The 27,820-nt window shown below is 46.5% G+C and overlaps 5 protein-coding genes across 7 annotated transcripts; 1 reads left to right on the top strand and 4 right to left on the bottom strand.

The window, feature by feature from the left end:
• Positions 1–234: 234 nt before the first annotated feature.
• Positions 235–3,038, bottom strand: dnajc1 (DnaJ (Hsp40) homolog, subfamily C, member 1). Its single transcript, XM_053883911.1, has 12 exons — positions 2,837–3,038; positions 2,333–2,434; positions 2,222–2,268; positions 1,992–2,157; positions 1,816–1,913; positions 1,659–1,752; positions 1,448–1,529; positions 1,237–1,388; positions 1,059–1,178; positions 949–997; positions 489–841; positions 235–418 (listed from the first exon to the last, which is right to left on the bottom strand). The coding sequence occupies exons 1-12, from the start codon at positions 2,984–2,986 to the stop codon at positions 335–337; spliced, it is 1,497 nt and encodes a 498-aa protein (XP_053739886.1). The 5' UTR covers positions 2,987–3,038; the 3' UTR covers positions 235–334.
• Positions 3,039–3,194: 156 nt separating this feature from the next.
• Positions 3,195–4,146, bottom strand: mplkip (M-phase specific PLK1 interacting protein). The gene is made up of 2 exons (XM_053884117.1): positions 3,830–4,146; positions 3,195–3,442 (listed from the first exon to the last, which is right to left on the bottom strand). The coding sequence occupies exons 1-2, from the start codon at positions 4,088–4,090 to the stop codon at positions 3,296–3,298; spliced, it is 408 nt and encodes a 135-aa protein (XP_053740092.1). The 5' UTR covers positions 4,091–4,146; the 3' UTR covers positions 3,195–3,295.
• A 1,921-nt stretch (positions 4,147–6,067) lies between these two features.
• Positions 6,068–21,668, top strand: amph (amphiphysin). 3 transcript variants are annotated; one of them, XM_053883081.1, is made up of 20 exons: positions 6,068–6,261; positions 14,117–14,197; positions 14,280–14,334; positions 14,416–14,510; positions 14,573–14,668; positions 14,750–14,857; positions 14,919–15,004; positions 15,060–15,135; positions 15,202–15,284; positions 15,570–15,708; positions 16,440–16,559; positions 16,627–16,710; positions 16,838–16,864; positions 16,945–16,962; positions 17,875–19,431; positions 19,735–19,779; positions 19,861–20,034; positions 20,099–20,284; positions 20,351–20,452; positions 20,527–21,668. In XM_053883081.1, exons 3-20 carry the CDS (start codon positions 14,307–14,309, stop codon positions 20,629–20,631), a joined length of 3,129 nt encoding a protein of 1,042 aa, XP_053739056.1. In that variant the 5' UTR covers positions 6,068–6,261; positions 14,117–14,197; positions 14,280–14,306; the 3' UTR covers positions 20,632–21,668. The 3 variants fall into 3 exon arrangements, with proteins under 3 accessions (XP_053739056.1, XP_053739055.1, XP_053739057.1); XM_053883080.1 differs by lacking the exon at positions 6,068–6,261 and adding an exon at positions 12,269–12,867 and having other exon boundaries at positions 20,527–21,667; XM_053883082.1 differs by lacking the exon at positions 6,068–6,261 and adding an exon at positions 12,890–13,093.
• On the bottom strand, positions 7,232–10,193 carry inhbab (inhibin subunit beta Ab). Its single transcript, XM_053883083.1, has 2 exons — positions 9,163–10,193; positions 7,232–8,355 (listed from the first exon to the last, which is right to left on the bottom strand). The coding sequence occupies exons 1-2, from the start codon at positions 9,572–9,574 to the stop codon at positions 7,571–7,573; spliced, it is 1,197 nt and encodes a 398-aa protein (XP_053739058.1). The 5' UTR covers positions 9,575–10,193; the 3' UTR covers positions 7,232–7,570.
• Positions 21,669–22,487: 819 nt separating the features above from the next.
• On the bottom strand, positions 22,488–27,529 carry LOC128769745 (opsin-5-like). The gene is made up of 5 exons (XM_053883717.1): positions 27,442–27,529; positions 26,488–26,650; positions 25,780–25,907; positions 24,384–24,718; positions 22,488–23,084 (listed from the first exon to the last, which is right to left on the bottom strand). The coding sequence occupies exons 1-5, from the start codon at positions 27,527–27,529 to the stop codon at positions 22,488–22,490; spliced, it is 1,311 nt and encodes a 436-aa protein (XP_053739692.1).
• Between the last annotated feature and the right edge of the window lie 291 nt (positions 27,530–27,820).

The raw sequence follows: 27,820 nt of genomic DNA on the forward strand, positions 1-27,820 counted from the left end.
AATGAGTCCCATAACCCGATCACGTCCTGTACTGTTCAGTATTGACAGATAATCGAGCTCATGAAGATGATACTTTATTAACACATAGGTGAGTAATGTTTATCTGAATTTTCATACCATAGCTGTTTATCGTGCATTACCATCAACCAGAATAGGACTTACAAAGATCTTACAGGACACAGTGAGGACCATTGTGTGTGTGTGTGACAAGATTCACAGGAACACAGCTGATAATAAATATGTTTATTTGTGAACACAAATGATAGACAGCTGAGGGGTGGGGCTTAAGGCACAGTAGAGGTCAAAGGTCAAGTGAGTCAGCAATGAGCATTGGTCAAAGTTCACTTTGAGGGTGTGGCGCTTGTCTTTTCTTCTGCACAAGTTCAGCTAGCAGCTTGTAACGGCTCACGCAATCTTCCTGCAACACAAATATCAATCATTGAGTGAGTGTGTGTGTGAGTGTGAGTGTGTGTGAGTCGCTGCCTCACTTTACTCTTCCCAGGCACCACTTTGGCGATCCGGTCCCAGCGATCCGTGGTGCCTCTGGGAAACTGTTGCAGAGCCAGCTCGAGAAGTTTCTGTTGGTTCTGAGTCCAGGCGGCAGGCTCCACCTTCTGACTGCTGTTTGGCTCGTCTTCTTCCTCCACGCTGTTCGGGTCAAAGTCCTGCTGGCGCCGACCTCTGACACGCACCTCAGACCCATCTGATGCAGAGGCTTGTTGAGACTTCTTGTTTCTCTGTCGGACTGCTGGAACCGCTCCATCCTCGGACTCTTCTCCAGCCGCTCCTCGCTGAGTCGCCATGTGAGCCGGCGCCTTCAGCTCAGACAGTTTCACCAGACCTGCAGAAGCAGCAGAACATGAGCAGGACTGGTCACAGGCAAAACCACGGCCGAGACTGATGAGTAATGATGGAGAACAAGGACGCTAGGGGTCAGCACCATCTCACCTGGTGTGACGCTGACATTCTCTTTGGCCTGCTTGACTTTGGTGGTCACCTGGTGGAGGAAAAATCATAAGATCTGGAGGGCCCACATGTTGACGCTCATCCATCCTCACCTCCACCACCGATCGCCCGAGCTCATGAGCAATCTTGTCCCAGCGGCCAGGAGTCCCACCTGGGAATTTGACCATCAGCCTGCTGAGACAGCTCAGTTCTTGCTCGGTCCAACAGGCTGCCTAAAAACAGAACGGTTTAGTACTTGTTCGCACACATGCCTGCGTGCCAAACACACACCTTCTTCTTGGCCTTGTGGTCCTGCAGCCACACGTCCACCTCCTCCTCCAGGTCCTCAATCGACTTGGTCTCACCGAAATTCTGATTCTGTGCTACTGGCTCATAAACAGGAAACTCCATTTTGGGCTTCTTGACCTTCGGCTTCTTCTCTCCTGAGAGTCGATATGATTTATTCATTCGAACACTCTGATCATTGATCGGTCCAACTTACTGGGCACACACTGATCTGCTTCAGCCTCCTCTTTCTGCTGCTGCTTCATCAGCTTGTACTCCTCGTAGTACTGCTGGACCTCCTATAAAAACAGAACTCACTTTCAGTGACCAGGACCTCAACTGCCCTAGAAGTCCAAATGACTAAAAAACAAAGCCTCTAGTCTATTTAAGTTAACTGGGCAGCCATGATGGATGATGGGAGTCGGCACCTGGATGGTCTCTGGAAGGTTTCTGACTGACTGGTACAGCCATATGCTGACTTTCAGTGGGAGGAGGTCCTGCCAGTGGGGTCGTTCGTCGGCTCTGCAACGGAAACAGCCGGTACAACCAGAGCGAACGAATCAGGCGATGAAAAGTGAGTGTTACCTGTCGACCTGATCCGACCCATCACTCTTGCCCTCGTCCGGTGGTCTGGCACTCAACTTCTTTTTCCGTTCCTTCTTCTTCTTACTCAGCAGCTGGTCCTTGAACCAGCACAGCAACCGTCAGTGTGATTGGAATGTCACTGCTGTTTGTGGCGGAGTTGTAAAATCATGTGGTACCAGCTGCTTCTCCAGGTAGATGGACCAGATGACAGCATAGTGTCCCACAGTGAGGATGAGGAAGAGGAGGAAGGCCAGCTCAGTGTTGCTCATCTTTCGGACTCTTCTGTAGTAGAAGACTGGCTGCCTCCAGTCAGGAAGCCCGTTGACCAGGATGTCATCATACCTGAATGGGCACAGGAAACACTGAAGGCCGTGACCACTACATGCTCCGCATCAGGAGGACTCACTTGCGCCGCCTTTCCTCGTCCTTCAGGACCTCGTAAATGCCGACTAGCTGGAGGAAGGACACGGAGACAGTGAGACACACATGCGCCCAAACGTACTCTGTTGTGTCGTACCTGTCTGAACTGAGTCTCGGCATCTTCGTGCTTGTTCTTATCAGGATGGAGGATGAGAGATAAACGTCGGTACGACTTCTTGATCTCGGCTGCTGAGGCGTCCTGTGAGGTTCAGCACACAATATTAACCCCAACATTTTCATCAATGACGTCTCTTTAGAGAAACTCTGATCAGATACGCTACTTCCTGCAGCATGTTTTCGGGATGCCCTCAAGCAAGCGATTATGGGGCTCAAGTAAACACCATACTGGCGGTCATTACCGCCAGATTGTTTGTTCTTCACTTTCCCGCGACTGTTTTTGAGCCGAGCAGCGCAACCAACGTGCAGCAGGTTGGACGACACGGGTGACGTGGCTTCACTAGATGGGTCAGACTGAGCGGACTAAACCGAGCAGATTCGGCAGCGGGTATTCGGCCGGCGTTGATAGCACGAGTCTGCTTTAACATTGCGGTGAATGCGTGGCACGTTGTTACCATGGAGACAGTAACGGGTCAGCACGAACCGGTTCCAGGGACATGAACTGGTAGAAGGTCTGTGGGATCTCCTCGACGAGGTCCAGCAGCTCCAGGTCCGCGTCCCAAGCAGCCGAAAGAGAAACCAGAGCGATTAAGACGAGCAGCAAGGACCCAGCGGGTCCGGTCCAAGTGCCCATGGCTCAGGCATCAAGACCGAACCGATCACTTCCGTTTCTGCAGCGGCGTGTCTTCTTCTGTGCGGTTATTACAAGTGCGCGGCGACAACTACTGCCATCTGTTGGCGAGGAGCCGCTACACCTAGCATAGTGTATCTGAAACGTTCAGGCGTTTCAAAACATCCGGTTGAAATCAAAGGCTCAAACCAGTTTAAGATTCAAGGATCGGTTTATGTACAAACACCACAATATAAAATAAAAAAACATTTGTGTCACAGTTATGCGAAACATTCACTTTCTTTTCGTTCTTTACACACAGAGAACAGAAAACTACGACGCTGGAACGTCTGCTGCCTGGTTGACACTGGAGTCCGGCGGTGTTGGGTGTCGAGGGGCCGCGGCGTCCTGGAGCGCCTCCCAGGGGTCCTGAAGCATCGCTGGACTGAAGTACTTCTCCACTGAATCTGACGAGTGACTCTGATAAAAGATACAAGGCTTTAACAAACGCATGGTTACAAGGCTCAAAAGGTTTATTAGTGCAGTTGCAATCTCGAAAAATTACTTAACAAAATTGCTTTTTTTTTAACGGAGTAACAGCACAAATGTGCCAATTATTGGTGTATTTCACTTTAGTGTATTTCGTTTGTTGTATGCTTAGTCTTGTCGATACAGTGTCTATGGTGTTGTTACTTTTGTTTATGCCTTATATGTCTAATGTAAAGTCTCGATAATGTGGGAAGAATGAAGGCGATCCAACCAAATCCTAACTAAATAACCGGTCTAATCTAATCATTAATATTGGCATCTGTTTTCGCCCCTTGAAAACACCGGACATATGACAACAAGCGCCACCATGACACTCACCTGGACGTAATGCGAGGACGCAGGCCGCCGCCATGAGTCTCCACTGCGGCGTCTGTTTCCCCCAAGGTCCCTGTGCCGCTCGTTGTAGCCGCCGCTCGGAGAGCCGTACATGTAACCGGGGGGACCGGGGGAGTAATACGGGGCTCCCCGCGGTGAATGTCCGTACGGAGAACGGTTCCAGCCCGAGCCAGGGGACGGGAAGCTGCCGGGAGGCCGGGGAGGTCCCGGGCTGCGATGACCTCGGTGCGGAGTACGGTACATCTGGACCAGAGGTTCGGAGATAACAACACAGCTGTTCCAGTCGGGAAGATGTTCAAATACCCAGCCCCCGGAAGTACTTTAAATCTAAAACGGAAGTACATATATATATATATATATATATATACCAGGCAGAATAAAAGCGGCAGCGACGCCAGGCGGCCACTTGCAGAATCACACCCTGTCCGAGCCACTCACTTCAACTAAACCTTCAATTTCTTCACTTTAATTTATTACTGTCTACCAAACATTATTTATTTATACATATTAAAGAGAAAATGTGGAGGAAAAGACGGCACAGAATTGTAATTGGTAACTGTCATCTGACAAATTTTAGAAAAATAAAAAGCTTAAATTAAAATGCCCTGAATCTTTAAAACTTTATTCTACTTCGATTTAATAACATAATAATTTGGTTGAGTAAGTCAGCCCACTTATTTTATGAACAACTACTACTAAATTTATATTCCAGAACCCTCCTTCAGCATGTTTTCCACAGCTGGAATTCATTCTTCTTCAATCCAAAACCACAAAGTTGGCAGTTCTGTTTCTAATTGAATAAAGCTGGCGAATATGTTTTTTAGATTCGGACAAGGGAGAATAAGGGCTGTTAATTTCCATTTTCCAAATGTATTTCTTTGTACTATTTTTAATTGCACCCTTCACTCTGCTTTTGGAACCATGCGCTGACATGATCATGGCAATACACATTTTTGGAATCTGAATACAGACATGGCAGTGGAAACCACTTGGAATGGGAAAGCATAGTTTGTATGGAAATGAGCGGGCGAGGCCGAGTTTCACTTGATCATTTGAAATTTTAATGTCGCTCTGCTCAAAGGAATTTGAATCCCAATTGCTTGGGGACAACAGTTTTTAATTGTCTCGAGTGAAACACAATGTGTTGTGAAATACAATTAAAACATTTGATTCTAGACAAGTGGACCGATTGGCAAGTGTTTCTTCAGTATTATAAATATTTCATTATATTTTTGACTCTCCCCTCAACCGTGTTCTTGTAAAGCTCTGGTGCGAGGAAGTGTTCGCAGTGTTGACAAGGTCAGTTTGTATTGTGAAAAAGGAACTTTAAGAGAGCAGATTGATATTAGCGGTGAATAAGGTGTTGATGTGTAACTGACACGAACATGCATCACTTCCTGTGACGACCCGGTCTGGTCCTGGTCCAGGTCCAGGGTGTGCGGGCGGACTCTCTGAATAGAAGCAGTGAGTGAGTAGCAGTTTGTGGCGGGGGAGGTGAGAGCTTCTCAGGCTTTCCCTTCGCTCACAGCAATGACGTGTCTCATCCACACACGACTCGGTCCAGTTTGACTCAGTACGGACGCCCGTGCAGCCCACATCATGTGACCTAAACCTCCTGAGTGAAGTGAAACACGTGTTTGTCAAAGATTTCTCCCAAAGCCAAGAGTTAGTATCTTACAGCAGGAAAACATTTAGCTCAGGGGTGTCCTCAAAGGGCCTGTTTGGACCCCCCTGAACTGACCTTGACCTTGGCAGTGATGCTGTTGTGATGAGCCCAAATTATCCAAAGAAAAACCAATACACACCTCAACAGTGGGCACATGTGGCAGCTGACAGGTTCACTTTCTATCTGTAACCACATTGATCAATTTTGCTTTAGACATAAGAAAGTAAAATGTGTAATGCGTAATATCTCAGACATTATGAATCAATAGTGACCTGTGATGTCACATAGAAATGACAATACAATATATTATTACTACTTAGTAAATAATGTACTCGAAAACACACATATGTCAGATTGTATTGGGCCTACCAGAATATTCACTTATATCGCTACATCAGTAAACGAGCTTGCTTTAGCCCAATATTATCGGCCTATATTTATTTTATTTATAAATCTAGTGTTTGTAACATCGATGCTTGCAGTGACTTCAATCGGACAGCAGGTGGCGGTAGTGCTACTGACCGCCGACAAGACACGCAGAGGAGGCACGAAGAAGAGATTCTATTTTCGCGAAGCTATTCTAATGAGTAAGAAAGCTTTGGGAATGTTGGTAAACCGTCTATTGTTTTGTTCTGTAGTTACCTATTTCGAGGCACCGTGGCGCAGTGGAGGGAGGGCTGATGTTGGCTAAGTCACTGTGGTCCAGCCAGGTGGTGCTGTGTGGACTCCAGAGAGTAGCTTTGTGTGGGTAAGTTTTCATCTTCTTTTTTTATTAGTTCCACTCAAAATCGTCTTTAAATTGTAATGCAAACGAAACGTTTTAAAACTACAAAGATTGGTTTCAAATACTTATGTAAAATGTCAGCCACTGAATGAAAAAAAAAAATTGAAATAAAAGTTGAGTGAGAGCAATTCCTCAGTCTTCCACTAGGGGGCTGGAACTGTGCGAGCCCAGAATTGAGTGACAGGTGTTCATTTCCTGGCCACGCAGCTCCTGTAGCGACACACTGTCACCCTCAGCTGCGGATGACATCCAACACTGTTTGAACATCTCAGACTGTCAAACGCCTTTGGAACGTTCCGCTCCACCGATCATGTGAACACGTGCGTAACGTACCATTTCATTTCAGAGTTCTGAATAAAACACATCACAACAAGGTCATCTTAGAACACTTTGTTGCTTGGACCCAAATGCTGGAGCTCATGGTCTCTGAGTTTTGATTGGAATTACGGATTCCAGTTCAGCGTTTGATTCCAGAGTGATGTGCTCCAATACCAAGAATGCATTGTGTTTGTTGTCTTTGTGCTTCTTAAATAAACTAGTCGAGTCAGCGATGAGTTTGTAGGTCAATGAACAAACAGAGCGTTACCTTGCCAACCAGTTCTGGCTGCCCTGGATCTCCTCTCCTCTTGCAAAGATTGAACTTTTACTAAACAGGACGGAGAAAGACGGATGTCTGCCAGGCTGTGGAAACCGCGTGTCGCGCTAAAACCCTGAAACTTTTGACCTAGATTATCCCCAGGTGCTGAAGGGGGCTGGAGGTCTGACCCACTGAGTGGCCAGAATCTCCACGGTGACCTCATGGTCTGTCATACCAGGTGCAGCCACTAGGCTGTCAGGTTCTTTTCCATCATATCGATAATGTAATGAGATGTTTTGGCCACGGTTCTTTGTCCAGCGCAGTGGGTTAGGCATGACGCATCAAAGACCTGGAACCCACAACCCCGTGCACCACGGCCACTGTTTATCTCCTCCAATGTAGCTTGATGAAGGGGAACAAACAAACTAGGATCTAGGTCAATTCTAAAGGAACTAACTCTTGTGTTGTGTCACAAATTACGCCTCAGAATAATGAATGCAGAATTATTTATTTCATTAAATCAAAATAGGTCTCATTCATCAATTCAATAATTTATATTCTGCTTGATGACGCTAGAGTCTGCTGTCTTTGGCTTTCTGTCAAACTCAAATCCGCGTGTGTGGTAAATCCTTGTTGAAGTTTCAGTCTCTGACAGTGTTTGTTAAAGTTTGCTCTGGCCGTCGCCGCTAAACGTGTTCATGAGCAGCCGCATTCGTCCACAATCATGTTCTGGATGTCCTTCTTGATGATCTTCTGCTCCTCGTTGTAGTAGAGCATGGACATTGCACGCAACCGCGTTGGCACGCAGCACGACCGCAGGTTCTGGAAAGGTCCAAAGCCCCTCATGCGGTAGTGATTGATGACCGTTGAATGGAAGGAGAGCGAAGAGCTGCTGATGCTGGCCATGTGGCTCGGACACTCGCCCTCGCAGTAGTTAGCGTGATAACCGGCTGGAGCAATAATCCAGTCGCTCCATCCGATGTCTCGGAAGTTGACGTAAAACTGCCGTTTGCAGCAGAGGTGGATCTTGCCGTCGCATTCCAGACCTCGCTTGGACCTCCGTTGACTCCCCGGCTCACTGGTTTGAAGCACCACCACCAGGAAGGGTCGGTGAGATTCCTCTCGCTCTTTGGTTCGCTTGCCGTCGGCGGGCAGCAGCACAGGCGTGGCGCCTGCCTCGGCACACAGCGGGCAGGAGACCCTCACTCTGAGCGACTTGTCTCCGTCGTCCAGCAGGGCTTGGACGCTGTGAGACACGGCCAGGGTGTGCCAGCCGCTGCGACGCGTGTCCACCATCTTCTCCGACACGCGCTCCTCCTCCTCCTCAGAGGAACGGCGCTGTAGCAGCTGTATCTTCACCTTCCCCTTGGCCCGGTTTCCCTTCGCCAGCCTCAGGAAGATCCAGACGTTGGCCTGCTCCACCAGGGGTGGACTGCTCCCCTCCATGGCGATGTCAAACGTCAGCTGGTTCGCGGAGTCACCTGGAAACAGGAGCGCATTCTTAGCGGCGGCGACGACCTGATGAGAACCCCCCAGTCCAGTTACCCCACGCTGACATGTCCCCCCCCTCCCACTGCTGCGTTTGTGAATTACATTTCACGCCGCCTGGTTTCTCCTCTTGTTATTTCACAACAAATGGATCCTCTAAATATACTCAGCAGCAATGCAAGCAGCAACACTAAAAAAAGACGAGGCCTGATTTCAGGGAGGTCGCTAACAAGGCCTCTAGTATCCACTCGTCCCCCCCCCTTTCCATTTTGTCCCCCCTGCTGAATAATTACTGGGGCCCAAATTTGGCTGAATAAAGTGATTATTCACGGCCTGAGACTGCGCGGTATGTCCTCGCCATCATTACTGCCTCTCTAATTTCGGTGAGCCTTTGAGGGCCCTTTTAATTAGAGCTTCCACTCAAAAGGATTCTATTTATAGCTCTCTGCCATTATAAACGTTTATGTAAGCAAACAAGTTCTGGCACAGTTTGTTTATCACGAGTTGGTTCACGTTTACCAGAACGGGAATCTTTTTAACTCACTCTGACAAACGTCCCAATCAGATGTGACAGTTACACGACGCTTAAAGTCTCAATTAGTCGGAGATTCACACCAGCTGAACTCGCTCTCTCTCTCCGTCACATGTTTTTGGTCGCGACCGCGCTCTGCCGTAGCAGATTGGGGAAGTAAGAGACTGTTCCTGTGCAACAAACAGATGCTCACCGCGCTCTGTCTGGCAACCCTGTTGTGACGTGTTAGAAACACAAGACCGGTCGCCCGCACTTGCCACACGCTTACCTGGCTCCGCAAAGGTGATGATTTCCGACGGCGGCTCCGGAGGATTCGGAACGTCATCTTCCGCTTCCTTGTCTTGGATGTCGACGCTGCCGTCGTCGGCCACGCGGCCCACGTGCAGCTTCTTGATGGCGTTGAGCAGCGCGGCGCGGGGCACCGGCTGGGTCAGGTTTGGTCGGGCGTTCAGGTGCAACATGTTGAGAATGTGCTGCTTCACCGCCTCGACCATGTCGCTCTGCCCTCCCCCGTACGAAGAGTTTCTCCTCACCTGTGCCAACGCACATGACGGGCAGTCCGACTCCAGCGCTCTCTCGGGGACTGGGTCCGACCCAGGAGCCAGAGGTGTCGGGGTGGAGTGCGCAAGAAGACCAAGCAGCAAGACAAAGGTAACAGCAGGAGCTGCCTCAGCAGACATGGCTGTCTGTGAAAATACTCACTAGCAAAGTTTCTGGACTCTCTCAACAAGATGGAGGAAAAGACTCGGATGGCATGCCACTGTTGTCCTGTAACTCTCTACTCAACTTGGGCACATGATCCTGCCTCAGGTGTGCAATCTACAGTCCAGCTCTGTGTGATGTCCAGGTGGCCCTCCGGCTTAGATTTGCGCTCCTCGTGTCACTCCTCGTCCTCATTCAAGGCCCTGGAGTCCTGTCAGGTCTGGTCTCTGTTGTCCGGAGCGCTACAAAGTCTCTTCTCAGTTCGATGGTCCTTTCTCATGTCCAGTCTGGGCGCTGTGGTCCTGTCTCAGGTCCGGTTTCAGCTTGTCGCTTCTGTTTGAGGGTGTTCCTGCATGAGGTCCACCTCTTAGTGCCGTGGTGCTGTATCAGGGTCACTCCACTTGCCGGTTCGCTTTGGCCCCATAAATATACCTCAGTGGACGTTTAATCCCTCCTCCATCCAAAGAGGTCCCTCTCTGAGTGTCTCTCTCTCTCTCGCTCTCGCTCCCGAGCGCACACACACACACACGCACACACATACACACTTTCGCACAAGTGTGTAAACTTAGAATATCTCGGGACTGTTTGTGGTGTTTCCTCTTGAGTCGTCACGACAGAAGAACAAGAGTGTGAGTCCCTGATTCATTCACCCCCCCTTGTCCAAAACACACACACACTCACTCACACACACACACACACACTTGTGACTCAGTGTCATCATGATCTCACGTGGAGGAGAGACTCCGTCGGTGTGAGATAAAAATTTAACTTTTCACAATCGGAGTCCAGCACATAGCAGATGGAGGTGCCTGCCTGCACAGAGAACACACTCCATCCATCGTACTGCGTCCTCTACTGGTGTCAGTCCTGTTTCACAGAGAACTTTTTTTATTTTCACAAGGACCTATGAGGATCTGCTGCCTTTACTTTTGAGAAAAAAAACAACTTTTGAATCGTTATTATTTACTTGGCAACACATAAACACAAACAAAATGACATGAAACAACCCTCACCAACGCAGTGGTGTCTGCTGTCTTATTTTGATGCTACTTTTCGGGGTACTGCCATCCCTACTTCATTCTATTCTTAACTTGTGTTCATGTTTGTGAGCAGCTTCCTTAACAATATTTTGTGCGCAAAGAGTGCTGTATATGATGTAAGTATTCAAGCACTCGTGCGATAAACTGCGTGTTGCTAGGTGCCACCTTGTCACGACGTTACGCAACAGTTTCGATTCATCACTTCTATTGAAAGACATTTGAAAGTAGCGTTTAACTACACATGAAACACTTACATTCACAAACTCCTCAAAACTTTTGGAATGAATCTGGAGTGGAAAATGCGTTCAGGGTGGCACATATTGATGATGTCACACATTGCTGTAGAGTTGTCAACGCTGTGCCTCGGAGAAAGAAGAAGAAGAAGAAAAAAATGATCTTCGACATGGCTGAGTTCAGTAAGGCAGCACTCACTAGGTGTCAAATGAACACAAAGATGATGATATTGTGCTAAATGTAGTGTGTTCAATCGAATGGACTCAGGAGTCTTTGGACTTTGTCTAACAAACTCAAAGCTGCTGTCAATCAAAAGGGACTTTCAGCGTGTCTGTGAGGATGTAACGGGAATCTTGGAAAAAGTTCACAGCCACGTGACCACGCCACGAGACTGGGGAGTGTGAACGGACCTTCTGACGTCAGAGTTGCAGCCAGCATTCTGGTTAGCCCCGCCCACCCTGCTTTATAAACAGGACAAGATCATCACATTTTTAAATGTCTTTCAATACAGGAAGCTCACAGTGGAAACAGTAGGATTGACTGAGACTCTGATGCCAGTCTGTTTTGTAAGAACAAGAAGACTTTTATTTCGAAAGCCCACTTCCTGTTTTTAGTTTTCTGTTTTACTGAGTTGGGGCGTAGAAAGACACATGGACGATGTGGTAGCACTTAAAATGGGAGCTGAAGCAGCAGCTTGTGGCACACCACATGTAATTTGAGTTGTGGGTTATGAGGAGAAGCCTTTGATCCCAGCGTGGGATTTAAGAGCCTCCACTACAGTGAATGAGCCGCTTCATCAAAGTCAAAATGGAGCTTAAAGCGGCGAAAATTGCGATTTCGGGGTGAGAATCAATGTATAGGCGTATCAATGTCTGATCAGTGGTCTCACTGTTTGGGGTTGTTGGGGCTAAATCAGGGTCAAAAGTCGGTTGACTAAAAATGTGTTAACCTGAAAAAAAAAAAGAATTCCAGGATTATTTTTTTATTGAGTGAATTTATTTTTCATCTATTGACCCCATTGTCGAGGGAGTGTCATTATCCGTTAAAAAAAAGGATGTCGATAAAGATATTATCTAAATTATTTTTTATCAGAAGGTTTTGACTCCAGTGGAAAGAAAACGGTTTCCGTTTTTTCCGTTTTTTTTTTTTTTTACCGTCAAAACTTTTGCCCGCGATTTAGCTCTGAATTACTGGAATAGCTTCCTGTTGGAGATGAGTAACCTCCAGCCAGCAGGGGGCTCTGTGTCACCCATGGTTTTGGAACCAGCATAGTTGCGCCCAACACACATTTACTAAATTCATTCTTTTTAGCAATTACTTTTCAGTCATATTGCACTGCTGTAATTTTAGAATATCACATTTACTTTATTTTAATTTTCCTTTTGAATTCCCACAATTTCCTATTCTGATAAAAAAGAGCCTTTATGTAAAGTCAGTAAGTGCATCTTTTACAGCAGCAAGTCCAAAAAAACGATCAAGCAGTTGAGTATTCATCAAGCCTAGTCATTTTTTTGGTTACAAATATTTCTTGCGTAAGTTGCGTTACACAATTCCAGGATTGGCGTTTGTTGTGTTTGAGTCGCCCATGCATGAGGCAGCATTTCCCTGCTGTATTTGATTCAGTAACATTCCATTGAGTCATTGGTGAGTGCGGAAGGATGGACCGAATTTACTGCCTCGTTGCGTCCATAACAGTAGTGTGAGCGCTTAAGGTGGATTTATTTTAATATTTTGATGGAATGTATGACTCACTATAAATGTATAGGCTGCAACAAAAAACGTGCTGAAAAAGTATATATGACTTTTACACGAGGGTTTTGTATCTTTTTACTTGAGTTAGACGTTTAACGCACCAACACACGCGCGCGCGCGCACACACACGCTCCTCCCCCTCCTCGTCGCTGCTAATCCTAGGCTCGAGCTTCATCATGGCGGAAATTAAAACAGGAATTTTCGCTAAGAACGTCCAGAAACGTCTGAATCGCGCGCAGGAGAAGGTAAGGAGCCGTGGCGCTGTCGCTCGCGGGGCGGGGGAACCGAGCATTTACGGGGAAACGGTGCCAAGGACGGGGAGGAGGATGAAGATGGGGGCTCGGCAGGTCCGACGGATGAGGCCGAGAGGAGGAGGAGGAGGAGGGCTGCAAGGGCAGGAGAAGAGACGGGAGGAGGAGAGGACACGACCGAGGAGAAACTGACGAGGGACCGGAATAGGTGCAGGAGCCTGTGAGTAGGAAGAGGTGTAGGGCCGCGCTGACGCTAACATGATGGAGTAGATGTGACCTGGACACGCTATGACGTCACACACATCGGCGCACGTAGGCAGAAATGACAGCGCCGTGCAAGTTTCTGTGGGGCGAAGTAAGCGGCTTAGCGTTCACACCTTGTGTCGGTGGAGGTGTATATGCGTGTCCGGCTGTGCGTGAGTGCGCGTGTGTCATCGCGTCGCTCTCCAACCCTCCGCTCTTTCGCTCGGTGCGCGCGTCCTGAAGTGGTCTGACCAGTGCTCGGTGTCATCCTCGTCTTCATCATCATCACCATCATCTTCATCAGCACCATCATCATCACAATGTCATCATCATCTTCCTCATCATATCATCATCTTTATCTTCATCATCGCATCATCATCTTCCTCATCTTCACCATCATCTTCATCAGCACCAGCAGCATCACAATGACATCATTATCGTCATCATCACATGTATGTCATCTTCATCAATACCATCACCATCATCATCTTCAACATCACCTTCATCATCTTCCTCCTCCTCCTCATCATCTTCCTCCTCCTCATCATCATCATCTTCCTCATCACCATCATCATCTTCTTCATCATCATCTTCCTCCTCCTCGTCCTCATCATTTTCTTCATCATCATCTTCCTCATCACCATCATAATCTTCCTCATCATCTTCATCATCATCACATCATCGTCTTCAACATCACTGTTGTCATCATCATCACCATCATCTTCCTCATCACCTTCATCTGCAGCAGCAGCATCATATTGGTGTTATTATCATCATCACGTCTATGTCGTCTTCATCATCACCATCATCATCTTCATCCCCACCTTCTTCACCAACGTGACATCATTATTATAATATTAATGATGATGACCACAGCGTGATCATCATCTTTGTCATCATCTGCTAAGGTTATGCTGTGTGCGTGCGTGTGTGGGTTGTGTGTGTGTGTCCATGTCCTGCAGCAGTTGTCTCCAACAGAACTTTGGTTGTGTGTCTTCAGGTCCTGCAGAAGCTGGGGAAGGCTGATGAGACTAAAGATGAACAGTTTGAACAAGTTGTTATTAACTTCAGGAGACAAGAGGTGAGACTTGTCACCTGATTTTCATACATGACATAAGATGTAAAGACCAACAGGAACATATATGTGTGTGTGTGTGTGTCAGTCTGAAGGTGCCCGTCTGCAGAGGGAAATGAAGTCCTACATGTCGGCTATTAAAGGTAAAGCCACCTGACACACTGGTGACTCAGATGCTCAGAGGGCTGGAGCTTTGTAAGTGATGGCCACTGTGGCCTGTGCAGGGATGCAGCAGGCCTCCATCAACCTGACTCAGTCTCTGCATGAAGTCTATGAGCTGGATTGGCACGGCAAGGAGGACGTCCTGACCATTGGAAAGGTTTGGGTTGTTCCGGTGGTCCATGAGAGGGTGTGTGTCGTCTGACCTCCGCTGTGCTGCAGGACTGCGACGCTTTATGGGAAGACTTTCACAACAAGCTTGTGGACTCCACGCTCCTCAACCTGGACGGCTACCTGCAGCAGTTTCCGGATCTGAAGGTGACCAACTCGCTCTCGGCAGAGAAGAATGTTGGATCCGGAGATGTCTGGTCTGAAAACTGAACTTGCTGGAGGTTTCAGAACCGCGTGGCTAAAAGAAGCCGGAAACTTATCGACTATGACAGCGCTCGCCACCACGTGGAGACCCTGCAGGCGTCCGGGATGAAGAGCGACCGCAAGATGATGAAGGTTTGTGAGGGATGAAGTGTGTCCACTGAAGGCTGAACCTGGAGACCTCTGTCTGTTTCAGGCCGAGGACGAGCTGAGGAAGGCCCAGCGAGTCTTTGACGAACTGAACGTTGGACTCCAGGACGAACTGCCTTCTCTGTGGGACAGGTGGGTCACGCATGACATCACCAGAGTCACCTCACTCATTTCCTTTCTTCGGCAGTCGAGTGGGATTTTACATCAGCACCTTCAAGAGTGTCACCAGCCTGGAGGCCAGGTTCCACCGGGAGATCTCCACTGTAAGTTGGTGTCTGACTCTGGCTCCAGACTGGAGACTGAATCTGGGGGTGTGGCTTGCTCTTCAGGTGTGCAGGCAGCTGTATGAAGTGATGACCCACTTAGGGGAGCAGCACTCGGACAAGATGTTCACAATTCAGGGAGCTCCAAGGTGAGTCTGCTCTTCCTCTCTTCAGATCCTCCTACTGACAACAACATGGAGTCATCTTCACTCTTATCTTCATCATCATCATCATCTTCACTATTATCTTCATCTTCATCTTCATCTTCACTATTATCTTCATCATCATCAGTATTATCTTCATCATCATCTTCACCATCACCTTCACTATTATCTTCATCATCAGCTTCACTGTTATCTTCATCATCATCTTCATCATCATCTTCAGCTTGAAAGCTAGCCATGCAGTTGACACATGTATGTCATGGCCACCAGTGACTCGGGACCCCTGCGCCTAGCGAGAACACCATCACCACCAGAGGACGAGAGCCCCCCCGAGAGCCCAGTAGCCTCTTCTAACCACATGCTCCGACCAGTGTCCCCTGGACCTCCTAGACCCAAGTCTCCATCACAGGTAGCTGTGGACCTGAGCGGGTCTGAACACGAGTTGTTTCTGATCCTGTCGCACCTCTGGTTCTTTCCTGTGTCAGTACAAAATGACAAACCAGTTATGGCTGAAATGTAACCCTCAGAACTGGGACGTGTTTTGTTGTCGCCTCTTGTGAAGCATCTCTTGCTAGTTTTCTCTCAAACGCTTATTTCCATTTTCCCTCCATCATCGTCACCCGTCTCACGGTGGGTCCTGCTTCCGTCTGCTGCTCACCTGCGCCGGTGAGTCTCTGTCAGGGTCTGTGTTGTGTCCTTCCTGGCGACATCAGTGCTTCAGCTGGACGTCCCGACCCGTCTGTGCTTTTAGACCTCTGGTACTGTAGCGTCCCTCGGACCCGTCGTGCTTGTCTTCCAGTCTTGTGTCGCCAGAACATTCTGAACCTGATGTCGCTCTTCTGGTGATGTGCAACACATTACGCAGAAGAAAGGAATCTGAATGAAAGAAAGACAGTGGATGTGTGTTTGTGCTGCGTAACACGGAGACTGTCTGCCAAAGCTGGTGCCACTTCCTGTTGAAGGAGGTCCACATAGGGACGGTTAAATATAAAAGTAGTTTGGTTTGCAGTGACTAACCCATGGGAGGCGAGCGACTGTCTCTCCAGAGGCTCTGAGGTGGCCCCAACATGGAGAGCCAGGAGGTTCTGAGGCTTTGATGTGGAGCTTGCTAATGTCTAACCTGCATGATCTGTCTGGCAGCACAAGCAGGGGCCACCGGTGCCGCCCCCACCCAAGGTGACCCCGAGCAAGGAGGTGGCAGAGGAGCAGATCATCGACCTGTTCGGAGGAGAGTTTCTACCTGCACCGTCGCCATCACAGGTGTGAAACCTCACGCCCCGAGTCATGTGACTCCATTCTAACCGCGGCGCCTGTCCGTCTGTCTCAGCCCAACGAGAGGCCTGGAGAGTCATTACTGGATCTGGACTTCGATGCCTTTCAGCCAGATGACAGCGTCTCACCGATTCCTCAGGTGTGTTTGCTGTGAAACCCGACTCTCTGCTCAGCGGGTTGAATGTCTCGTCCCAAATCACTCCGGGACCGTCTTCGGTGGAATGTCGTCCGCGTAGAAATGACCTCTGACCGTCTTGTCTTTCCAGACCGCGGTTCCCTGGGACATGTGGTCGGTAGGTCCAGTTTTTCTCACGTTCCTCTGTAGCGAATTCAAACAATGACATCACGCTAACACAGCGCTTTTGTTTTTCAGGCTCAACCTGCACAGAATGTAAGTATCCAGCGAGTTTCACCACATTTAAGTTAGTTACGCAACGATGGCAATGTTTCCCGTGATGATGCTGTTTCTGATGCTCAGGATGTTCTCTGTGAACGTGATATTCTTTATAATCATGTTCACTACGATCACAATATTTTCCACGATCTTGATGCTATTCTCTACGATCACAATGTTAACAATATTTTGATATTTCTACGGTAAAGATGTTTAGTAGGATCATGATATTCTGTATGATCACAATGTTTAAAATTACGATATTTTCTACGATAAATATGTCTAGTACGATCAAGATATTCTGTACGATCACAATGTTTAAAATTACGATATTTTTGACGATAAAGATGTTTAGTATGATCATGATATTCTGCATGATCACAATGTTTACGATTATGATATTTTTGATGATAAAGATGTTTAGTCTGCTCATGAAATTCTCCACGATCACAATATTTACAATGTTTTCTACGCTAAATATGTCTAGTACAATCAAGATATTCTGTACGATCACAATGTTTAAAATTACGATATTTTCTACGACAAATATGTCTAGTACGATCATGCTATTGTCTACGATCACAATGTTCACAATTCTGATATTTTCTACAAAGGCAGTGTTTAGTACGATCATGATATTCTTTACAATTGCCATGTTTACTTCGATCATGTTATTCTACACCATCATGAAGTTGACTTCATGCACGATATTTTCAACAATAATGACGTTGTCTATGATCAATTTTATATGATCACATTTGCTATAATCACTTTTTTTTTTTTTTTGATCCCAATGTCTACTATGATCGTGGTACTATGATCCGATGTACTATATGTTAACTATATTTGTGATGCTAAGAGCATCTAATTCATGGACCATGGTTCTCACCTTGCTTCCTCTCGCCACAGCAGGAAGCAGAAACAGGTTTCGTGGCCGACTGGTCGGCTGACTTCGGGTCGATGGCAGCAAAGGAAGAGTCGGCACCAAGCGCGGAGGAAGCTGCTGCTCAGGAGTCCTCAGAAGTTCCAGAAGAGCCTGCGGAGGGGGCCGCGGTCCAACCAGCGGCTGATCCTCCGCTGACAAGTGGGGGTTCACCCACACAAGCTGAAGATGCTGAAGTGGCAGAGGACAAGGTCAGCAGCGTGGACTCCCCGACGCCCCTCACATGTAACCCTGACCCTCCAAAGAGATCGTCCTCCGTCGGGGAGGAGGGTGGACATGAACCCTGCCGGGGCCTGAGACCTCAGACCAATGAGAATGCTCGACACATGGACACTCGCTCCAAGTCCCCTGATGGGTCTGGTTCTGAGTATGAGACTGCTGAGGAGTGGGTGGACGGCGGTCAGACGTCTGACAGGAGCGCTGCTGCTGCTGACCGAGGCTCTCGGGTGGAGAGTCACGGCTGCGGTTCTGGACCAGCAGTGGTGGAAGAGGCTTCCTCAGAGCTCAGTGCTGTCGGTTCTGATGCTGAGATACATCATTGTGATGGATCACACACTGAGCTTGATAATGCAGGAGACCAGGGTGATGTAGGTGCGCTTGTTTCGGACCCCTTTGCTGAGACTCAGGGTGATGTGGGTGCGCTTGGTTCGGACCCCTTTGCTGAGACTCAGGGTGATGTGGGTGCACATGGTTCGGACCCCTTTGCTGAGACTCAGGGTGATGTAGGTGCGCTTGATTCAGACCCCTTTGCTGAGACTCAGGGTGATGTAGGTGCGTTTGATTCGGACCCTTTTGCTGAGACTCAGGGTGATGTCGGTGCGTTTGATTCTGACCCCTTTGCTGAGACTCAGGGTGATGTAGGTGCGTTTGATTCTGACCCCTTTGCTGAGACTCAGGGTGATGTAGGTGCGCTTGATTCAGACCCGTTTGCTGAGACTCAGGGTGATGTTGGTGCGCTTGGTTCTGATCAGTTTGCTGAGACTCATGGTGATGTAGGCGCGTTTGATTCGGACCCCTTTGCTGAGACTCAGGGTGATGTAGGTACGTTTGATTCTGACCCCTTTGCTGAGACTCAGGGTGATGTAGGTGCGTTTGATTCTGACCCGTTTGCTGAGACTCAGGGTGATGTAGGTGCGTTTGATTCTGACCCCTTTGCTGAGACTCAGGGTGATGTAGGTGCGTTTGATTCTGATCTGTTCGCCCTTACTTCTGGAGGTTCAGGTGCCTTCAATTCTGACCCATTTGCTGAGAGTCAAGGGACCACAGGTGCGTTTGATTCGGACCCATTCGCTCAAAGTCCAGGTGGCAGAGCTGAGTGTGGCGCTGACCCACTCGCCGACTGTGCAGCGGATGCCGGCAGCCACTCTCCAGGAGCCTGGTCTGCAACCTGGCAGGAATCTAGTGGCGTGAGCGGAGACGTCTCAGATGGAAGCATGAATGACCTTAATGTCTCCAGAATCCAGGATTTGGAAAACATATCAGACGAGGAATCGAACCAGAGATTTGGGAAGTTGTACACAGAGGTAAACGCAGAGGAGGTATTTGATGTTCTAGTTAGAGTCCTAGTCCTTGGTAGAGACCAGTCTTCTCAGTTCCTGCTCCCTTTTCACCTCAGAGTCGGCCTTTCTTTTGCTTGTTAGTGTCACCTCCTAGCAGAGTGACCCCTGAACCCGGCTTCACGTAGACTTGTACCTTCAAAGTTTGCCCCTAGAACCAAAGCACTTGTAGCTAGTGGCTTGACCCGGGACTCGATAAAGACCAGCGACTGGACTGAATGTGGTGTGTTGGAGCTCATGATGTTTTGTGTTTCTCGTGTCCCCCTCAAGGAGTCGCCTGCAGCCTCCACGTTTGTTCCAGACTTTGGTAAAATGGTGAGCGAGTCTCTCCTGCATCCGAGTCTTACACACTCCTGCCGGCTGACTTTAATGTTACGTGCTTGTGATCAATGAAAGAATGAAGAAGAACCTGCCGGCGATTCAGAGGCTCCGGGCGCTGCAGATGAAGCTCCAGAGTCCGTTGAGATCAAAGAGGCCTCGACCGATGAAGCCCCAGACCGAACAGCGACTGAGAGTCCGCAGGAGAAGAAGACGGCTGCAGTTGAGTCTCCGGTCTCCAACGCAGCTGAGGTGGGAGCTGATGCGTCTCTTGCTCTCTGATGGGTTGCTCACATGCGGATGTTTTCCCTCCCAGGAGAAGATGACCATCCCGTCCGTGGTCATCGAGCCTGCCTCCAGCAACGAAGGCGACGATGACCGGGATGCTGACATCATCTCCCCGACGACCCTGAGCGACAGCGCAGAGTCCAGCGACTCGAAAATCAAACACATGCCGGCGTCCGGGGGAGGGACTTCGCTGCCGGAGCACTTCCTGTACAAGGTGAGCTGGTTCGTGGCATCAGTAGAGCGACGGCGAGCGTAACGGAGGGAAACGTCTCCTCCTCAGGTGGAGACCATGCACGACTTTGAAGCTGCCAACTCAGATGAGCTGGAGCTGAAGAGAGGAGACATCGTGCTGGTGATCCCAACGGCCTCAGCCGAGGATCAGGTGGGTGCAAGGTCAAAAGGTCAAACTGCAATTCATTGGCTTCTTATGAGGTTTTCGGGGCTGCTGTTCTTCAGGATGCAGGTTGGCTCACTGGAATCAAAGCCGACGACTGGAACAACTTTGGAACTTCTGCCCCAAAAGGACTTTTCCCGGAGAACTTCACGCACCGTCTGGAATGAAGGTGTTCTCTGAGCAGCATGTAGCAACGCCGAGGCGACTACAGCTGGGCCCGCCGCGGCAGGAAGCTCTGAGCATGATCTTCAACTCCACCCAGAAGTTAGGTTATCCAAATCCAAGCTATAGTTCCAACCAGCGTGTGAGTAGTGATCTGTTGCAGTCATCTCTATGAGTGAAGAGTTATCAACGTGTGGAAGTCTGTGTTGTTCGTGTCTGTGATTCTGATTCGAGTGTTGTCCTCCATCACTGTTGGTTATCCACTACTGTATATTGTCATTTTGAGCATGAAAAGTTTGAAGTGTATCAGATGAAATCTCCAAATAAATTTAAGTGATCTATGCTGAGAAGCGTCAGCGGGTCCTTCCTCCACGATAGACGCCAGTCGATGTTCATCCATCTAGCGGCGAGTGTATTCGGAAACGATGGCGCCTTGAAAACTCCTCAGGTGTTTAAAGCACAGTGACGTTTAAGACCGCAGGAAATACGACTTCTTTTTTTATAATTCACATTTCTCCTCCAACTAAGTTTATGTTACAAATTTGATAATTATTCCAGCCAAATTTTACATGCACAAAAATCCCCAAATATTTAAGTTTTAAACAGACTATCATGAAGTGGTATCATCATTTAAATAACCTAATAAAAACAATGAAAACCCTCAATTCTGATGTATTTTTTTTAGATCCGTGAGCCTCTTATCATTATTATTGCATTGTTTTATGTGTCTTTTCCTGTCTTTCTTTCTGTCATTTGTTTTCCTTACTTTACCTTTATTTTGTGTATTGTCCTTTTTTTAAATTTTATATCTTATTCTTGTTTAACATTGGACAAAAACATTTTACATTTTAATGTATAATGTATTCATCTATACCATATTGTTATGCAATTGTTTTATTTAAAAAAAATGAAAAAAGGGTGCAGAGGGCGGGAAGAATTTATCTTGTCATATATACGTAGAACATACCTATTTTTTAGCAATCCCTGTCTCCTAGATATATCTCTGTCATAATTTCTACACGTGTGGATTTTTGTGTAGTATTTAAAAATGCCGCTAGATGGCAGCACAGTTTTGGATCCCATTTCGTGTTTAATAAACGAGGTAGAGTTCATCGTTTATTATCGTCATTTAATGATTGAAGACATACTTTCTAGACTTTTTAGATTAATTTTCTATTTTCAAGTTATGTATAATGTTATTTCTTCGTCAAATAATAGCAGTAAAAAACATTGATTGATTTCTGTGGTGAGTGTTGCAGGCGTTATTAATAATCATCATCATAATAATAATATTCCATCAAAGACCTTTATTTTTACAATTTGCAACACACAACTTTTCATTGTTAACTGCTGAAATACACATTGAAAAATATATTTATGGCTCCCACGTCAACGCCTTGCACCACTTTTTTTTCGTGGGACACCATCAGCATGTTTGAACTCTTGAGGCAAAACACGTGAAGCTTCAAACCACTGAACATTCATGTAGTACATTCCTGAATTCGATTCACAAAAAGATGTTAAACTAAAACTGGAATACTCAAGTAACACCATGACACTTGAAAGCACATCACATTTGTATTTTAGTACTTAAAATAATGCAGTAAAATGAATGAGTGCGTTTGAAATATTGTGACTGAATAAGATAAAAACAATCTTTTATGGCTTCCGTTGATATTCCTGCCGAGTCGTTTTTACATAACCTGATCCAAGATAAATAAATAAATACTTTCTACATTTGAGGCACCACACATAGTATAGAGTGTTTCCAAATACAGTTTCAGAGACATTTATGTCACAAACACTTATAATACATTCCTGAACTTGATTTCCTGAAAGAATAAGCCCATGTTTTGGAGTGTCAGGGCCAGGCCACCTTCGCCTGGCCCGGAACCATCTCCAAGCGCAGGTGGTCATCCTCAGGAGTCTCTTTTGCACAGAAGGGGGAGGCGTCACCTGACCGTGGAGCCAGGTGGCTGCTGGGGGACAGAACCAAGCCTTCCTGGTCCTTGAATGCACCACCTGAATCGATTGGAGCGGCGACTCTGACGGTCTGAGGAGGCCGGTGGAAGTTCTTCAAACAAACTTTGCGGCTCGGCTCGCCGCTGGGCTCGTCCAGGGCCACTGTTGCGGGGTGTACGGACAAATCTGAGGAGGGGTTTGAGGGTCTCTGGACACCCAGCTTGACTGGGACGTTCAGCTTAGAGCAGCAGCTGAGCGGGTTCTTCAGACAGCTGTGGAGCAGGATGTCCAAGTCTTTGTGTATCACCTTGCGGAAGTTGGGCCTCAGCGTCAGGTAGATGATGGGGTTGTAGATGGTGGAGGACTTGGCGAACATGGCGGGCAGAGCGAAGGCCATCGGCGGGATGTCCTCGATGCGACCGAAGGCGGCCCACATGGACACGATGGCGTAGGGACTCCACGCCATGAAGAAGCCGATGCACACGGCGACGCTCAGCTTGAGGGGAAGAAGAGGAAACTGTCAATCCAAAATATTTGCTTGTTCTTGGTTGAGGTGAGGAAGGTTTGGAAAATTTGAACCGACAACCACTCACACTCTCGCCTGGAGAGAACACAAAGGTGGATGAAACTGTTTCTTTTTGTAATGAGTTTTTTGTTTTCATTATATTGTTTGGCTAAAAATAATGTGATTTGAATAAAAAAAAACCTCATTAAAAGTAAAATAAAATGATTAAATACTATAAATTTAATAACATGTATTGTTTAAAAATAACATTTTATTTATTAACATTTAAAATAAGTTTTAAATTAATAGAGGATTGTATAGGTTTTCATATTATACAGTTTTATGTACATGAGCATCAGGAAGCGCTGTCCTCCTCACTGCAAGGTTCCCGATTCATCCATTTATCACCATAAAAACTAGATTTATGTATTCACTTATAACCTATTTATTCAGTATTTTTATTACCAGTATTTTAATACCAGTTGAATTTTGAGAACAAGGAAAAATTATAACAAACACTATATTGGAATATTTGTTTTATTTTTTTACAACACAGTAAAATCAAATTATTAATTTTTATTAAAATAGACAGAATCTAGTAATTTATTTGCTGAATGATTATATTATAGTTAAAATATATATTTTAAAAGGTTTATAATAAATTATTAATATTCATATTTATTCATACATTCATCTCAGCAATGGATGTTCTTAAGAAATATAACTTAAACATCTACTTTTTCAATTTTTCATGTATAAAATTTCTATAAAATATTTTTCAGTGTTGATTTCTTAAATATTCTTTTAAATCCTATGAAAACACATTCATTTTGATTTAATATGCTTTTATTTATTTTAAAAAAGTATTCCTGCGTCTTATTATTCTTATTCTTATTCTTATTATGTAAATAGCGCCATCAAATGTTTTCAGATTCGATGGCGCGTTATGAAAATATGAATTTGGAGTTGCACTGTTCTAGTTATCAAGTCACTTTTTACACATAATAATAATATGTATATATTTTTACGTTTAAATAAATGCCATAAAGTTGATTATTATTATATTTCAGCAAATTTTAAAATTGGGAAAAATGTCAAAATAACCTAATTTAAATGATGGAATATAAAGATACTTGATGATAATTGATTTTTAAACAAAAGAAATAATGAATTAATAATGTAGAAAAATGTCCAGTGATGAAGAAACTGGAATTAGATTTGGTGCCAATAAACAATAAAACCGACTCTCACGTGTGAAGACAGGAAATTCGGGGCGCAGCTGGCTCTCACCTTGACGATGACGGTCTGGATGCTGGCGGCGTGCGCGGGCCGCATGGCGTGCTGCCGCATGGTCTTGCGCGAGGTGTTGACGGTGAGCAGGATCCCGGTGTAGGACGCCACGATGATGCAGCAGGGGAGGATGTAGCAGCAGAGGAAGAGCACCACGGTGTAGGAGCGAGCCGTGGAGTGGCGGTTGGACAGATGCCAGTCGATGCAGCAGGCGGTGCCGTACGGCTCGGGCCCGTACTCGCCCCAGTGGGCCAGCGGGGAACTGGCGAAGATCAGGGCGAAGACCCAGGTGCCGGCCACCAGCAGGCGACTATGAAGGGAGTTAAAACTGTTCCCTGTGGGAGAACATGGTGGCGACAGGCTGAGGAGGTTAAGAATGATTCAGCCGCCAATGAATTATGAAAATGAGGCATGTGACATTTCTATTTATAGTCATCGGTAAACAAAAGGCCTGTGGAGGCTTAACATCAACATGTACATTTTTTTAAATTATTATTTCTGTTGCCATGGCATCCATCCATCCCCCTTCTGACGCCAGTTGTTGCCAACAGTCGATGCCAGTTCCTTAAAGGGAGAGACACCCCTGCTTTAGGTTTAGGGTTCGGTTCCTCCCTCAGCTCATGTGACCACCCCACTCTGGGGGCGACATCGACCGGAGGCAACGCCATGACTTCACTGTGTGAAATAGAACCTTGTAATTCATTTGCCAGATGACTGTATTATTGTTAAAATAAAATATATTTAAAAAGGTTTACAATAAAATTATTAATATTCATATTTATTCATACATACATCTCAGTAATGGACGTTCTTAAAAAATATAGCTTAACAAACTTCTACTTTCTCAATTGATCCAATATAACATTTCTATAATATATTTTCAGTGTTGATTTCTTAAAAATAATTGTTTTAAGTCCTTTGAAAATACGTTTCATTTTGATTTCAGATGCTTTTATTTGTTAAAAAAAAAGTATTGTTCTTCTTCTTATTCCTATTATTGTTATTATGTAAATAGCACCATCAAATGTTTTCAGATTTATTGGTACGTTGTGAAGTCCATTTTTACACATAATAATTCATATTTTGTGTGTTTTTTCACATTTAAATAAATGCCATAAAGATGAGCATATGTTTTCAGCAAATGGAAAAATAAGTCTTTGCAGTTCGGAGTTCGGTTCCTCCCTGTGCTCATGTGACCACCCCACTCTGGGGGCGACATCGACCGGAGGCGACGCCATGGTTTCACCGTGTTAACTCACATCACAGCTGAGCGCCGGTGAGTGCATCCCATCAAAGCCAGGCTAATGTGAAGGGATTATTTTGCTTGCTTTCACCCATAAATCAACAATGGGCCACCTCTCATCTGTCAGGCAGAAGGTCCTCTGAAGGCTCTCACCATAGAGCGGGTGGCAGACTTTGACGAAGCACACCATGCTCAGCAGGGTGAGGGTGCTCAGGCTGCAGATGCCGAACAACATGCCGCAGAAGGCGTAGATGGAGCAGACCGTTCTTCCATAGAGCCACCTGAGGGGGAGGCCAGGGGTCGTGAGAAAAGAACCTTCGGAACTGACGCCCACATGCATTGAGTTAACAAAACTGTTTTGTACATTTGTTTGGTTTAAAAATGAATTCCCATAGAGTTACGTTTTGTTTAAATTAGATTCTTTTGAAGACTTGTTTTTCCCAACTTTAAAGCTTACTGAACCAAATATTCAACTTTATGGCATTTATTTACACGCCAAAATAAATGAATGAAATTTAAGAAAAATACTGACCAACAACATTGCATGTACACCCCACAACGCCAGACATTTAACCCCCCCACTCTTTTCTCAGTGTTTTTTCAGTAATATTTCAGATGAATTCAGGCTATTTTAATAAAGTAAACAGAATTCTGAGAGAAAACTGGCCTTTCAGAAGAGCAAAAACATGTACATTAATAAAATAAGTGGCTCTTAAAATTGACTTTTCATACATTTTCTGGATAAATCATTTTAAAATAAGAATGAAGTACAGTATCTCAGATATATTTCAGATAGTTTGTGACCCGTTTATGGTAACTCAATATGGGTGTGGGCAAAGATGGCCGCCGCGGGTGTGGTACCTGTGGTAGATGCTGGAGGTGATGGCCATGGGGTACAGGGACAGAGTCAGGCCCAGGTCGCTCACTGCCAGGTTGATGATGAAGAACTCGGCGGGTTTCAGCAGGTGCCTTTTCTTATAGGAGACGTAAAGCAAGATGCTGTTGCCGAAGACGGAGAAGATTCCTGGTGGGATCAAAACAAAACGTGGAGGGAGTTGGTGTGTCATCGCCGTCACAGAGAGACGCACATTTGCGCAGGAAGCAGAGTCGCGGTGGTCCCATGTCCTCATGCCGCTTTATGGCACTGCAGAGAGTGGCAGCGCCACTTTAGAGAGCATTGGGTCCATTATGAATATGTGGCTGTAATGTTCTTCAAGCAAGAAGCATATGTTGGTCAGTGCGGCATGACTGGTTGTCAGTCGGCATCGGGGAAGTGGCACATGGTGCACTAAAAAGTGGCTTGTTGTCGTAGTGAAGGGGAAAAGTGCCTCTTTCTAGTGGCACGTAGTTGTTCTGGCTGTTACATGGAATGTCACAGTAATAACCTCATGCTAGCACGACTGCTTTCATTCAAGGCTGCTACGACGGTCGATGGTGGGACAGGAAGCCAAAGTGAAACCACTTTAACCCACGACTAAGTCCAAGCCAGGCATCCAACCATGTTCCTCTCCCAACTCTGCACAAGTTCCACGGTCATCTGTGGACAACAGGTTCTTCTTCCCGCCCGAGCGCCACATCAAAGCGCAAGATAAAGGTCGACCTGAGGCTAGATTATATTTCTTGCCCATTCTGTTCGCCCCGACCGTAAAATTCATAATCATAACTCCCATCTGTTGCAGGACTGGCTCCACACACGAGCAGCTGCGACGCTGAGCTTCTGGCCCGGTCCGTCTCACACGGGCCGAGTCTGCCTGGGATTATTTTCAACACCAGAAGATGCACGGAGAGAGTGGAGATGTGTGGAAGGATCCTCACCGAAAAAGAAGTAGACCACCGCCACGGCAATATCCAGCTGCACCGGTATGTTGGACTGAAAACGGACTTCATCATTGGTCGACTCCATCTGAAAATAGAAGCGTGTTTTCCTTCATCCACACATGGTGACATCACCGCTCTTCCACCTCCTGCTGTGTTCTTCTCTGGGTCTGACGGACGGATGGAGATCGATGTGTGATGTGACGGTGATGGACAAGGTGGTGCAGAAGTGCACGACATGATCAGTGTTTTTCCACGTGCTCACCTGTCTGCTGGAGACGTGTTTGAATACGGAGAGGAAAAATGGAATTGAACGTGCAAACATTACATCACATCAGACGGTAAATAAATAAATAAATAAATATAGTGTGGAAATGAC

This window comes from Synchiropus splendidus, chromosome 13 (genome assembly GCF_027744825.2).
Source record: "Synchiropus splendidus isolate RoL2022-P1 chromosome 13, RoL_Sspl_1.0, whole genome shotgun sequence".
NCBI lineage: Eukaryota > Metazoa > Chordata > Actinopteri > Syngnathiformes > Callionymidae > Synchiropus > Synchiropus splendidus.